At 49.8% G+C, this 14,939-nt stretch overlaps 1 protein-coding gene across 1 annotated transcript in view; it reads right to left on the bottom strand.

The window, feature by feature from the left end:
- The window catches only part of LOC142069403 (antigen WC1.1-like), a 49,846-nt gene extending 38,905 nt beyond the window's left edge, over positions 1 to 10,941 (bottom strand). Inside the window, exons 1-2 of the mRNA XM_075120328.1 lie at positions 10,802 to 10,941; positions 2,322 to 2,636 (exon numbers count right to left, since the gene is read on the bottom strand). Coding sequence (XP_074976429.1) covers positions 2,322 to 2,636; positions 10,802 to 10,865 — 379 coding nt within the window. The 5' untranslated portion in view covers positions 10,866 to 10,941. The remainder of the gene's footprint in view (positions 1 to 2,321; positions 2,637 to 10,801) is intronic.
- Positions 10,942 to 14,939: the final 3,998 nt, after the last annotated feature.

Raw genomic sequence — 14,939 nt, 5'->3', positions numbered from 1 at the left:
ACAAATCACCATCGAGGGACAGACTTTGGAGAGCGTTGAGGACTTCTGTTACCTCGGTAGCCAACTTTCTCAAGATGCAAAAATGTGCAGTGTGATCCAGCACAGGATCCAGTGCACAAGTGCTTCCTGTAGGAAACTGCTCTGGAGCGTTTTCACAGACTGTGACTTACGGGAGGAAACCAAGATCCAGGTCTATGAGACAATTGTTATTCCTACACTCCTGTATAGACGCAAAACCTGGGTGACCTATCGACAGCACCTCAAGAGTCTGGAGAGGTAACACCCACGATGCCTCTGGAAGATCCTTTGCATCAAGTGGGAAGATCGCTGCACTAACACCAGCATCCTCATTGAAGCGAATGTCACCAGCATTGAAGCAATGATCCTCACTCACCAACTCCGCTGGGCTGGACATTGTGTTCGGATGCCAGACTCTCGCCTCCCAAAACAAGCCCTCTACTCTCAGCTCACCCATGGTCGGAGATCCCGTGGTAGTCAGAGGAAACCCTACAAAGAGACACTGAAAGCGTATCTCAAGAAAACTCAAGTGGACATTACAAGCTGGGAGGAGCAAGCAACCAACCGATCACACTGAAGCTATATCCTCCATCAGGCAGTGGCGCGCTTCAAGGAGAAGTGCCTTGCCCTCGAAGTTGAAAAGAGAGAGAGAAGAAAGGAAAGAAAAAGAACTTTCTCCCAGCAGGCAGCTGACCCGTCAGGCAACATCAGTATGTACTGCGGGCAGATCTCTGGTTCCAGGATCAGACTCCTGAGTCATTTCAGGACCCATCTGTAAATCTGTGGTAGAGATCATCCTTGAATGGAGGGATCGCCCATGCTGGTGATGCTGCTGCTGCAACTAATAAGGCTGTGGGCCTATAGACAACAGCCTCTGTCACTGTGGAGCCCTGATTCACTCCCTGGGCACCATCCAGCCTGTGCACTGACGGAGGCAGGGACCTTGGCAGAGGAGACTGTTTTGGCAAAGTTTGGTATTAATCCAACCAGAAATGAAAACTGAAAGCTGGACGAGAAGGGGTTGAGAGAGACAAGGTGGGTGAGGTAATATCTTTTATTGTACCCTCTCCTGTTGGTGAAAGAGACAAGCTTCTGAGCTTACACACAGCTCTTCTCTGTCAGATCAAAAGTTTGTCTCTCTCCAACAGAAGTGGGTCCAATAAAAGATATTACCTCACCCACCTTGTCTCTCTAATATCCTGGGACTAACACGGCTACAGCAACACTACAAATAAGAAGACAAAAGTTTTCTAGTATTCTGTCAGGACGGCATCTCTCAAAAATCGCTTCGTGCACAAACGTCTCTCTTACAATATGTGTTTGTTCTCAGTGATATCCAGTGCACAGGGCTAGTTTGTTGATGGCTGGCTGGTTATTTCTGGAATAATTCTGAATGGGCCCAATCCTGCGTCCTTTATTCTGATTCTACTCAGTTTGTACAAAGCAAACTCACATTACAGTCAGTGGTCGATTGCCTGAGTAAGGAATCCTGGGTTGTCCCTATAAGCTGGCCCTGCACCTCTGTCCAGGGAAGAGGAGGCTTAGTGATGATATTATTCCTACTAAATGTTAAAAAGAGAGGAGTTAAAAATAAAACATCATGGGTCTGTAGTTGTAATGTTAACTATTCAGTCACAGTAAATGCCTCCATAATATGATATTCCTGTGCTGTGTAGGGTAGAGTTTTATGTTTGACTGAGCCCTCTATGCTATGCTAGATCTACAGGGTATCACAGATTTTGAAATTTTCTATTACTGGTTGGTCCAAAATGTGAGAAGTAACAGAGCAGACGGGGGAGTGCTCTCGGCTAAATCTAATTCTGGCCAAGCTGGGAGAATCTGCCCATTCCTCCATCACCCTATGAGGGTGGCAAAGGGGCTACATAAATGCCCCATCCTCTGTACTTCTACAGTTGGCTGTCTGGGTCTGGCTTTTGGCATGAATGTAACATTTTCAAAAGTGCCGCAGCGACTTAGGAGCCTAAGTGACATTTTCATTTTTCATTTTCTCTCCTATCTGCATTTTAGACCCATTCTGAGGGAAAGGGAAAGGGAAAGGAAATATGTGGCATGGAAACAACTGGAGATGAGATAATGAAAATGCTTCACAGTCACACAGGGGGATCCTCGGTGGCCAGTGTCTTGAACAGTAATAATTACAGCTCAGTAATAACAATAATGACAGGACTTGCTCTGTTATTTGTTCATCTCTCACTAGGGTCACAGGCACATGATGTCCTCTGGGTTCAAGTCCTTTTGTCTGAGGGGATTTGCCTTTCAGGACTGAGCTGGCTGATTCTTACCTGAACAGGTCACTCCAGCATCATTGTCATGAACACAGTAATTTATTTCCCATCCACTGTTCCTACAGTGCCAGAGGGCAGACTCGGTACCATCACAGGCAACGTCATCAAGCCAAATTGGTCCAGATCCTGCTCCAAAATGACCCCAGCCAGGGGCACCGACAGCAGCTCCACATCCCAATTGCTTACAGACAACCGCAGCATCTTCCATGTCCCAGTCACCACTACACACCGTCCCCCACCGATCCTGGTGTTTAACCTCCACTCTCCCGGCACAGGGGCTGCCTCCATCCGCCAGCCTCAGCTCGTTGGCACCTTCAAAGAGAGACACAGAGCAGGGTCAGAGCAGCAGAGAGCCCCCTCCCCAGCGTTATAACAGCAGAGTCGGCGCCCGCCAGCAGGGGCTCCGCGCCCAGAGCCAGGAGAATGGGACATGCCCAGAGCTGCCTCACGGTGTCACCTTCTCACGTCTCAGGGCCTGACAATCGGGGCTGTCAGTGCTGCAACTCTCCCCATTTTATCCCCACTCTGGTGGTTTGGGGAGTTTTTACCTGTCTCGTGAGAACACGATGAAAGGAGCCAACTCATGGAGTTTCCCTTATTCCAAATGGCTCCATCTCCTGTCACTGGGGCTGAAGTCAGTGAGATGCCGCCATCTCCCTACAGTCTGTCGGCATGTGGGCATATGGCCGCCCTGAGTAAAGCTGGCTGCCACTTCCCACTAAAGCCCACCGGGAACACGGCTGTCTCTGTGTGGCTGAGGGGGCTGGAGAGGACCCCGGGACCGTGATGGGCAGCAGAGACCCTGTGAAAGGAGGCTGGGGAGAGTGAGGGGAGCAGGGCACTGCGGGGACAGGAGGCAGATTCAAGGATTGCAAGGGAATGGGGTAAAGATGATGAGTCAGCTGGAGGGAAGGGTGGGGAGGGGGTTCTGGAGCAAGGGGAGGAAAGAGGGTGGGGAAGAGAGAGAGTCTGTAACAGGGGGCAGGAGGGACAGAGGGAGGAGGGTCTGGAGTGGAGGGTGGGAGAGAGGTCAGAGGGGGGGTGGGAGGGAGAAGTGGGGGGGTGTCTGCAGTGGGGTTTAACAGGGAAGCAGGAGAGAGGGTCAGCAGGGAGTGTAGGAGAGGGGACAAGGATCTGAAATTGGGGAGGAGGGAGGAGTGGAGATGGAGCGGAGGGTGGTCTGGAGGTAGAGCAGGGAGCATGGGGTTGGAGGGGGTTATGGAGCAGGGGGAAGGAGGGAGGGGAGGAGAAGGGGTTTAGAGAAGGGTGTCTGCATGGAGAGGTGGAGAGAGGAGGGGGTCTGGAGTGAGGGACAGGATTAAGAAGTGAGGAGGCGGTGAGGAATCGGGGCAGGAGGGAGAGAGGGGAAGGGGGAGAGCAGAGAGGGGGAAAGAAGGAGGCATGGGGAGAAGATGGGTTCTTATAAGTGGGGAAGGAGGAGGGAGGGGTGGGGAAGGGTGATCATGTGTAGGGGAAGGATGTAGGGGGCCTGAAGCAGGGCAGCAAGAGGGTGAGGAGGGGAGGGATGTGGCGCAGAGGATGGGAGTGAGTGGAGGGAGACTGGAGCAGGGGCACATGAGGGAGTATTGGGGAGGATGGAGGAGTGGGGATGGAGTGGGGAGTCTGGTGCTGGTGGACAGGAGGTAGGGGAGGGGTTCTGGAACAGGGGGACAGGAGGGAATATTGGGGAGGGGAACAGAATCTGGATTAGGCAGGGGATGGGGTCAGAAGTGGGAGAGGGCAGGAGAGAAGGAGAGATGGGGAGGAGAGGGGAGGGGGCTCTAGTATGGGGACAGTGCTTCCCAGTCTCAGGCAGAGAAGTCTGGGGGCAGGGGGCAGGGAAGTGTTGCTGTTTGCAAAAGACTAAATCAATCCTGTTGTGTTTACAGTGACATTGTAGTTGATGTCAATGGTTGATGTCAGTGTGAAGGTCTCCAGTATCTCTGTCTGTAACTCACCCCTGAACAGTAACAGAAGTTCTGTGTGCGAGCATGAACCATGCTGCATGAATTAGCTCAGTGGCTGTCAAGCTATTTCCCAGCCAGCCCTTCGTCTGTCAGAGGAACTGAAGCAGGAGGGGAGAGCGAAGGCAGTGCTGGGCAATGGACGGCAGTTCCCCGTCTCAGGGGTGAGGGGAGGGTAAGCGCAGTCTCCAGCTGAGCAGCCAGGGGGAGTCGTGCAGTTCGGGCGCACTAAAGGGTGACTTTCCAGCCTGCGATTCTCACCCCCGCGCTGGCAGAGACGTAGAGGGGGGATCTACAGTCCAAAGACAGACTGAGAAGCAAGAGTGGATGGTTTTTATAGTCTCATGGTTTTTGATCTGTGGCGCTTGGCCCACCGGGTTCCTCTCCCGACCTGCCCCAGTGAGACAGGTGACATCCCTGTGTGGGCCCTGCAATTTCAGGCCAAGAGCAGCTCATGGGGATTCAGCTAAATCGACTGGGCACAGGATTGAGCTAAACCGCAGTGGCCTCTCTTGGACTGAAATCAGCGCCCCCATACGGACACTAGTGCCAAAGGCTCCAACACTCAGAAGAGGAAAGTGGTGCTTAAAAGGAAAGTTGCTTCCTACACGTTTCTCTCTTCCGCTGGTCTCCATACGTGCTGGAACTAGGGCTGCGGGGGGCGCTTCCGCACCCCTTGGCATGAAGTGGTTTCGGTCATATACAGGGTTTACAGTTTGCCTACATGTTTTTAGCACCCCCACTATACAAATTGTTCCAGCCCCCCGCTGGTCTCTTCCCGCCTGCATCCCCTGGGCTCTTCCTCCCTCCTCTTCTCCCCTTTCTACCTGGCCTCTCTACCCTGCAAGTACAGGCTGCTCCTTCATCAGATGAGCAGCAGACTCTCCGCTCCACTCCCTGCCATTGAGTTTTCCCCCAGTAGCTCTGAGTTCCACCCCCTGCCCCCAGTTGTGTCAAGAGTTTTTTGTATCTTTGTGGATTGTGGAGATGCAAAGCTGGCTGCTGGGAGAGAAGCAGTTAACAGGGAAGGTGAGGAGAGGTCACTGGGATATTGGCTGGGAGAACTGGTCCCCAGGACAGGGTTTGAAGACCCAGGACTGTCCCTATGACTGGGAGCAAGTAGGGGCATCATTATAATGCCCATGAGTTACGGCTACATGCCAAATGCACTGTGAGCCCTGGAACAGGCTGGTTGCAGCAGTGGATGGCTGAGCTGGGGTCACCACATTTATGGAGCCTTCATGGAGCTCAGAGAACAGTGCAGTTCACACCAGTATGTGGCCAGACCATCCCGCTCCTTCAATGCCAAATAAATACAAAACACTGCTTTTGCTGCAATCCACAAGGAAGGTTATCCAGGTGCCGCTCTGTTCAATCCAGTCCCAAAGAAAACCCCTTAGGCCTGGTCTGCTCTAGGAAAAAGGGGGCTTTTTTTTCAATGGAGTTAACTCAGCAATGTTCGCTTGTGGCAGGACCCAAGGCTGTAACACTGCTCTAACTAAGTGCACACAGTCCTGTTTCCCTGTACACAGTAAAACCTAACAACAGCCGGCAGTTTCCTTCTTCAGAAATCCCCCAGCCTGCCCCTCCAGTGAGCTCCAACAGGCTTTGTTTCTTTGCTCCCTTCCAGGATCCCGGTCACAACTCCTTCTACTGGCTTCTCCCTCAAACAGGCAGTCTGACGCCAGTATCCTAGCCCTGCTTCTTACCTCTGGAAGGACTTTGCTACAAATAGAAGCTCTACACAAAGGACTGAATGACCCATCCCAGCTGTGGATGTACTCCAGAGACTTGATTTGAACCTGCAGTTTATTCCATCACTGCTACAAGCCTTAACTAAGAGTTTTGCCATTACTGTATGTAGTTGATTCCATTTAACCAAGTCTTGGTCTCATCTATATCTTTTTCCTTTTATGAATAAACCTTTAGATTTTAGATTCTAAAGGATTGGCAACAGCGTGATTTGCGGGTCAGATCTGATTTGTATGTTGACCTGGGTCTGGGGCTTGGTCCTTTGGGATCGAGAGAACCTCTTTTCTTTTACTAGGGTATTGGTTTCATAACCATTTGTCCCCATAACAAGTGGCACTGGTGGTGATACTGGGAAACTGGAGTGTCTAAGGGAATTGCTTGTGTGACTTATGGTTAGCCAGTGGGGTGAAACCGAAGTCTTCTTTGTTTGGCTCATTTGGTTTGCCTTGGTGTGCACAGAAAACCCAGCCTTGGGCTGTAACTGCCCTGCTTTAAACAATTTGTCCTGAATTGGCACTCTCAGTTGGATCCCATCAGAACCAACATTGTTACAACTACATAAAGGATCTTGATTGCTCCATCTGTTGAGCCTAAAAGAGAGTGCTTGGCTCAGCTATTGGCTTTCATGAGGTCTGTGATTGTCTTTGGATTGAAGACTCCCTGATGGCAGCCATCAGCCCCTCTCTGGATAACCAGGGCTGGATTTCCAGTTAGGCAAAGTAGGCACGTGCCATGGGGTTCTGGCATTGTAGGGGCACTGAAGGTTGCCAAGTATGAGATTTTCTAGCTGTAAGTTGCCCGGGGGGGAGGGGGCTTAGCAGTTGCAATTTGAGGTATTTTGGGGTAGTTTACTGCCCTACTGCTGCTAATCATAGAACTAATCATAGAAGATTAGGGTTGAAAGAGACCTCAGGAGGTCATCTAGTCCAACCCCCTGCTCAAAACTGGACCAATCCCCAATTTTTGCCCCAAATGGCCCCCTCAAGGATTGAACTCACAACCCTGGGTTTAGCAGGCCAATACTCAAACCACTGAGCTACCCCTCCCCCCTGTCTGCACTGCTCAGGATTTCTTGGGAGGGAGCCTCTTATGTGCCCCGCTGCCTGCCAAGACGCCCCACAAGCCCTTTGTCTCACGTTGTTTCACGTCATGCCCCCTCCCCTTAGGTGACATTTGCAGCACGTGCAGAATTCTTGTCTGAGGGAGGCAGAATTTTTTTTTCTGCAGAAAAGGTGCTTCAGTTCTGCCTTTTGCCCACCAGAGGCCACTGTGGTGCCAGAAAAGCCTGAGCAGGCTGAGGCTGACTGGTCTGGCGGGCAGCAGCAAACACCTAGCAGGCGGGTTGTGGATGCATGTCAAGGTTCCTTCCCCACTCTGAACTCTAGGGTACAGATGTGGGGACCTGCATGAAAGACCCCCTAAGCTTATTCTTACCAGCTTAGGTTAAAAACTTCCCCAAGGTACAAACTTTGCCTTGTCCTTGAACCATATGCTGCCACCACCAAGAGTTTTAAACAAAGAACAGGGAAAGAGCCCACTTGGAGATGTCTTCCCCCAAAATATCCCCCCTAAGCCCTACACCCCCTTTCCTGGGGAAGGCTTGATGATAATATCCTCACCAATTGGTATAGGTGAACACAGACCCAAACCCTTGGATCTTAAGAACAATGAAAAATCAATCAGGTTCTTAAAAGAAGAATTTTAATTAAAGAAAAGGTAAAAGAATCACCTCTGTAAAATCAGGATGGTAAATACCTTAGAGGGTAATCAGATTCAAAACAGAGAGAATCCCTCTAGGCAAAACCTTAAGTTACAAAAAGACACAAGAACAGGAATACACATTCCCTCCAGCACAGCTCATTTTACAAGTCATTAAACAAAAGAAAATCTAACGCATTTTCTAGCTAGATTACTTACTAACTTTATAGGGGTTGGAAGGCTTGCATTCCTGATCTGTTTCCGGCAAAAGCATCACACAGACAGACCAACCCTTTGTTCCCCCACCTCCAGATTTGAAAGAATCTTGTCCCCTCATTGGCCATTTTGGGTCAGGTGCCAGCGGTTACTTACCTTAGCTTCTTAACCCTTTACAGGTGAAAGGGATTTGCCTCTGGCCAGGAGGGATTTTATAGCACTGTATACAGAAAGATGTTTATCCTTCCCTTTATATTTATGACAATGCATTTTTTCCCTCAAGTGAAAAGTTACAGCAGCCTTCTTGGAGCCAAGTCAGGAGGCAGAGTGGGCCACACAGGGCTGCTGGGGGGCACAGGGCCACATGGGGATGTGGGAGGGGGGCTCCAGGCAGGGCCACATGCGGAGGGGAAAGGGTGCTGAAGATGCTGTGGCTAGGGGTGCATAAAGTGTAAATCCGACCCTGAGAATAACAATCACATTTGCATGCTGAACCTATCTTATATTTCCACTAATTCTGTGGCCCAACTTGAATAATGACCCAAATGCAGCACCCTGAACCCTGAGGAAGTTCACATCTGGGTCTGGGAATGAAACTCGTGGCTTTGGTCCGTCCCTGATATTTTCTCATTTGTTTGCCTGCACCCCACATCATTGTACAAATTTGTTTTCCCATACAATTTAAATAGGCCAATAATTGTGAAACACAATCTTCTGGCAAAGACTGACATGGCCTCTACTCGGGGCTCAGGGAGGAGGATTGGGGCACTGAGGGAAACGGAAGAGTAGCTACATGGTGATATCCCCTACATTGCATACACCCCTACCTCACTCTGTCTGCATCATGTGAAACATACTCAAACTTCCTAAAGAAAACAAAAACTTTCTAGAGGATGATGCACATATGTTAATCAGTCCAACAAAAATCCACTGAGCTGAACATGTGCTTGGTATCATTATAGGACACTATCCACAAATAACTGCACAGTCCTTTATCCCTCACCAGGGGTCACTATAGAATTCTCTGCCTTTTGGTCATGCACAGTTGTGTCATGGGCTCTAACCCCAGAACATTATATATGAACTTCTTGAGAATTTGAAATATAAACTCCAAGTAACCTGATGAACAGTCAGTTTACTCAGGGTTTTCTGGGTTCCAGCCCCCTACTCACCACACAGTGACTGAGCTGTCTGTGAAATACACATCAGGGCAGGTTTTTCTCTAAGACAATAATTGAGACTGACCTTGCTGATTATGAAGGTCAGGGTCAGTTTCTCAGGCTGACGCAGCAGCACATCGGGTTCCCGTGACCCAGCTACTGAGGAGCAGTTCACTGCCCTGCCAGACACATGGATCATTCTTGTGCTGTTAACACCAGCCTAGCAGGTTCCAGTCACTGTATTATTTGAACTGTATCTGGGCCCACATTAGATTGGAACCTTATTTTTAATCAGTTTTGGAGTCTTTGGGCCAGATTCACACCATGAATTGCCCCATCACATGCTGCTGTAACCCATGGTCTGACTGCCCTGCCCCCTCTCCCCCCACTGGTATTAAGTCTGCCTGCAGCTGGGACACTGGATAGCAAGGAGCCTGCAGCCCCCTCTGTGCTGGAGGAATGAGAGTGGACCTGAAACTGGGCAGGGGCGGCCTTGAGGGAATGAATCCAATGTGGCCGTGAGAGGCCCTGATGAAGCACCTCTGCCATGCAGCTTGTGCTGGTCGGGCTTCTCTAGACTCCAGCTAGGATTCAAAGTCTTCTCTGCTCCAGCAGAAGCCCTGGGGGAGGGAGGCAGGGCTCCTGCAGGATAGATCTTCCTGCTGGCAGAGCTTCCAGTACCCCCAAGGGCACAGGGCATTGCACACTGCACCCTAACCCACACAAACACACACACCTGTGAGGGAGGAATCACCTCTGGGTTTATTTAGATAAATCCTGCTCACCTCAAACTTGCAAAACTTCTACTGGTTTCAGTGAGTGAATGGGGGAGTGAGGAGCCAGGACTTGACCCTTGGAGCTGTTGGATTCTGGACCAAACAGACATTTCTGTTGGATCCCAAATTATTGATGTATTTATTGGAATTTAAAACACTAAAGTGATGCCTAGCCAAGGCTCTAGGCACCTGGATGGCATTGATAACACACTCAAATCCGTGCCGGATTAAGTGACCATTTCAACAGGATCTCAGCCAGACAGACACCTACATAAACTCCTTCCCACCCATTTCTCATTATGTGATGCATGGCGTCAGTCCTTCCCACCCCCTCCCCAAACAAGTGTCTGTTGCAGTGTGCCCAGAAGGTCACCTAATTTGGGCTATTTTGACCCAAAGAGTAGAGCAAGTTCCAGCATCCTGGAGCCCTCACAGAGAGCACCCTACCAGCCAGCTCTCTCCTTTATAAAAGGGGGAACCAGCTCAGGCAAACCTTCTGATGACAGATGTGGCCGTACAGCCTGGGTAGAGAGGTGATCCCTCAGGGAGGCCCGTCCCAGGCCATTTAGGAATTTATAAATCATCACCACACCTTAACCTCCACCCAGAGCTGGGCAGCCAGTGCAGACCCTGCAGCACGGCTATAACATGCTCCCAGCCAGATGCCCCGCTCAGTAAGTCGCTGCCATTTGCACCAGCTTTATTCTCGGAAAGGTTTTAAGGTGCAGCCCCACACAGATTAGTCCAATTAGTCCAATCTCAAGGGAACAAAAGCCTCGGTAACAGTGGCAAGATCCAATCCCAAAAGGAAAAGTCCAAGCCTTGCACCGATGGTAAAAAGTTGACAGTAAAAGTCACCACCCTAGTTCCAGTTGACCCAGCTCCCCTGGTGAAACACAGAGGAGACTTACCTGCTATGTCCTGAATTGTGAGGAGAAGAAGCCACAGCACCAGAGTGGAGAGATGTCCCTTCATTGCCAGCCTGACTTGCTGTTCCCCCACTCACTGCACTGGTTGCACCTAAGCAAGCACCTGCCAGGGCTCCTCTGTGTCTGACAAGTGACAACAAAGCAGTGGAAGGGAAATATATAGATTCAAAGACTGGCATCAGCTGCGGGAAGGAACCAATAGCAAACCCATCTGCCTTTTTAGTTATTATCAGTGGTTTTATCTGTGAATGTATGAAGCTAAAACATCCAATAAAACTCAAAAGCAACAAACATCACCATATATGAGTGATGAGCCCCCTCCTGACGTCAGGTTTACCACAGCCTCAGATCATCGGGTAACCCCCATCTCTGGTGCGGGAAGAAAAACTGCTGTACAAACTGTATGTATCTAAGCTGTTTCTCACCCTCATAGATTCTATGTTGTATTAGACATCAGTTGGGAGACATTAGAGGCAGCTTATTCTAAAAACTAGGGAAGAAATCCCATGTGCCAACGGTGATCATTACAAGACCAATTCCCAGTATAGGACATGCCCAACTGGAGACAAGGACATGTCACTAGAACCAGGTTGTATCACTCAGATCAGCCGTTGTACAAGAGAAATTACCCAGCACTACCTGTAATATTGACATTTGCCCTACTAATAGACCTTGGGGTTTCCTGCCTAGACCATGATCGTTAGTGGCAGAGGCAGATCTTAGGGCTTCCTGAGTAGGCCATGACCCTCTCTTGCAGTAGCAGGATGTTTAGCACACATTATGCCCATCAGTGCTGTCAGTAGGGGGAAGACTCCTTGGAAACAAGTTTACTTGATTCTTGGGACACAGACAATTAATGGAACAAGCACAAGGCAAGGGGCATATAGCTCAGAATAATGACTGGCTAGCACCACACCTACCACAGGCTCTTCCTAAAGAGAATTGTTACAAATACTTGGATTAAGGAAAATGTCTTTAACTCTTTACCTTTGCATTTTCTCCCAGGCTGACTTTCCGCATGGAGAAAAGTCCCCGAAAAAAATCTGTGCAGCCAACACCTGATTCTCCTTTGAATCCCTCCTTGAGACTCCGCTCTGTTGTGATTCTGGAAAAACACCTGACAGCGACTAGCTTGGCAGATGAGGAGCTCTGGCTCTGCCTCTTCCCCTTCCTTCCCTCTCCTTATTTTGACCAACCTCCCCGCCCCAATCCTGCCATTCCCCCTCACTCAGCCCTCCCCCTACTCAAACAAATAGTAATGACAAAACAGGAAATTGCACCAATCAGCACCATGTGAATTTGCTTCTGTTATTTCTCCCCTCTCCAATCCTGCATCTGTTCTTGAGTCTTTTAGACTGTCAGCTTTCTGGAGCTGGGAGTGTGTCTGTATTTGTGACCTGAATGGGCCTTTGGATGCTATAATAATAACCATGTAATAATAATGTGATTATTATTAATACTAATTAATAATTAATTCATCGCCTGCTTTATTAGCAGGGGGTTTAAAGAAGAAAGATGAAGGCTGCAGCGGTTAAAAAGTAAACCAACCTGGCTAAGAGGGGAAGTGAAGGCTGCTATAAACATTAAAAATATATAGATAGATAATAGCTTATCTAAAGTGATCATCAAGTTGGGCCATTTCCAGCACAAATCCAGGGGGTGGAGGGTGAGAAAACCTGGATTTGTGCTGGAAATGGCCCAACTTGATGATCACTTTAGATAAGCTATTACCAGCAGGACAGTGGGGTGGGAGGAGGTATTGTTTCATGGTCTCTGTGTGTATATAATGTCTTCTGCAGTTTCCACGGTATGCATCCGATGAAGTGAGCTGTAGCTCACAGAAGCTCATGCTCAAATAAATTGGTTAGTCTCTAAGGTGCCACAAGTCCTCCTTTTCTTTTTGCGAATACAGACTAACACGGCTGTTACTCTGAAACCTGAATATTGTTGTGATTTTTGGTGTAAGGGACCATCTCTCACAAAGACAGGCTTACCTAGGTGGCAAGATAAATCCGAGTTCCCCAGGGCACTGTTTGTGACTCCATGTTAAGGCTGTTACAGCGCCTAAGGAGTTCACACTTGACACTTGTTTGGTGAAATCTAAGAATAGAACTCACATCCACTTTGCGGCTTGCATCCTGCTTCTTCTCAGTCTGCCCTGAGGTTGGTGCTCACACTCCAGACAGGCAGACACAAGGAACAGGGAGAATTAGGCTGGAAGCAACGTGGCCACATGGACAGAGCAGTGCACAGGGTTTAATGAAGTCTCATTTGTTCAATGCAATGTGCATTCAGCTTCACACATTATGAATGAAACAGGATGGAAATCCTACTGGGGCCTGGGACCAATACTGGTTTTAACATTATTTTAAACTGGGAAACCTTGCAGAATATCAGTCTGTTAGAGATCCCAGAGTGGAAGAGAAGGCAACATTTCCAGGCAAGTCAAGGAATTCCATCTATCCAGGAATACATCCAATCAAAAGTAGCAAACCTAGGCGAAGCTAATCCCATCCTACTGCTTGCAGTATCCTCCATAGCATATTTTTATGAAGCCTATGTGTGCCTCAGTTTACTCTGTGTTTGAGGGTCACCTAGGGAGTAAAGGCTTGTTTGCTCTCTGCAGAGGCTCAGAGACACAGGTGTGATTGGTGCCCAGCTGTCTGGGTCCTTGTTGGTTGTCCTTCGAGTTCAAAGATGACCGTGACATCCCTGATTGATTTGGTTTCTGTGAACAGGTGAGTGGCGGATCAGGCCAGTTTGAGCTTTGAACTGTCTGTGGCACACTGAACAAGAGATGCCGCTGTGGGTTACTTGATTAACAGGGGACGTGCTGCTGCTATGAGATTTCTGCTGCAGGCGCTTCTGCTCTGCCTCAGTAGTTCTCTGTTTGTAGACATAGGCATGGGAACTAGGGTTGTGGGGGATGCTGCAGCACTCCAGTTTTTGTGCGGGATCCTGCCCACCCTGCCAGTGCCCAGGGAGCCGGCGCTGCTGGCCTGGGACCCGGGGCTCTGCTCCGGTCCTCGCACCTAGGGTGCCAACTCTCAGCTGCAGGACCTCCGCCTGCGGCTCCATTCTCAGCCCCGCATGCGGGGTCCCAGCTGCTATGGGACCCGCACCCTGGGCTCTGTTCTTGGCCCCGCATGTGGGGTCCCAGCTGCCGCCGGCCTCGCACCCAGCGCTCTGTTCATCGCCCCGTGCCTGGAGTCCTCACTCAGGGTCCTGGCTGCTGCCGGCCCAGCACCGGGGGCTCTGCTTCCCATACCGCACGCAGGATCCCAGCCGTGGCCCCTTACCTCTTCCTGTGTTTCCCCCACTCCCCTCTGACTCACAGACCCGCTTCTGGCCCCAGCTTTGGGGGGTTGGGGCATGGACAGGAGTAAGGGGGGTGAGGTAAAAAGTTTGGGGTGGGGACCACTGGCTTTCAGCACCCCCACTGTAAAAAATGTTCCAGCACCACTGTTCATAGACTGTAGCTCCAGTCTGGATGAGACTTCACCGGGTAGAACCACCATGAGCGAGATCTTCACAAAACTCAGGGTCAATGTTGAAACATCCCAAGAACAGCTTGAGTCTTTGAAATGTTTCTTCTGGGCCCCTGAGAGCGCTTTCCCTCCTTTAGCTCGCCATAAAAGATCTTCTCTGGCAGTAGCTCATCTGACATTCTGGTGACGTGGCCTGCCCATCTCATCTGTGATTTCATCAACAGAGTATGGATGCTCAGAGTACCTGCCCGTATGAGGACCTCAGTATCTGGAACCTGGTCTTGCCATCTTATCCTCATCAGTTTCCTCAGACAGCCCATGTGAAAGTGATTCAGCTTCATAACATGGCGTCTGTACACCGTCCAGGTTTCACATGCATAGATCAGAGTTGGCAACACAATGGCTTTGTAGACATTCAGTTTTGTTTGTTGACTAGTGCCTCTGTGCTCCCACACATTTACAACTAATCTGCCAAAGGCCACACTTGCTTTGGCAATTCTGGCATTGGTTTCATCATCGATGTGAACTGCACGTGACAGTGTACTGCCGAGGAAGGTGAACTTGTCCACTGCTTGGAGGGTTTGGCCGTTCACTGTGATAGCAGGCTCTACGTAAGGCTTTCTTGGTGTAGG

This window comes from Caretta caretta, chromosome 1 (assembly GCF_965140235.1).
Source record: "Caretta caretta isolate rCarCar2 chromosome 1, rCarCar1.hap1, whole genome shotgun sequence".
NCBI classification, from domain to species: domain Eukaryota; kingdom Metazoa; phylum Chordata; order Testudines; family Cheloniidae; genus Caretta; species Caretta caretta.
This window is presented reverse-complemented; position numbering and strand designations above follow the sequence as displayed.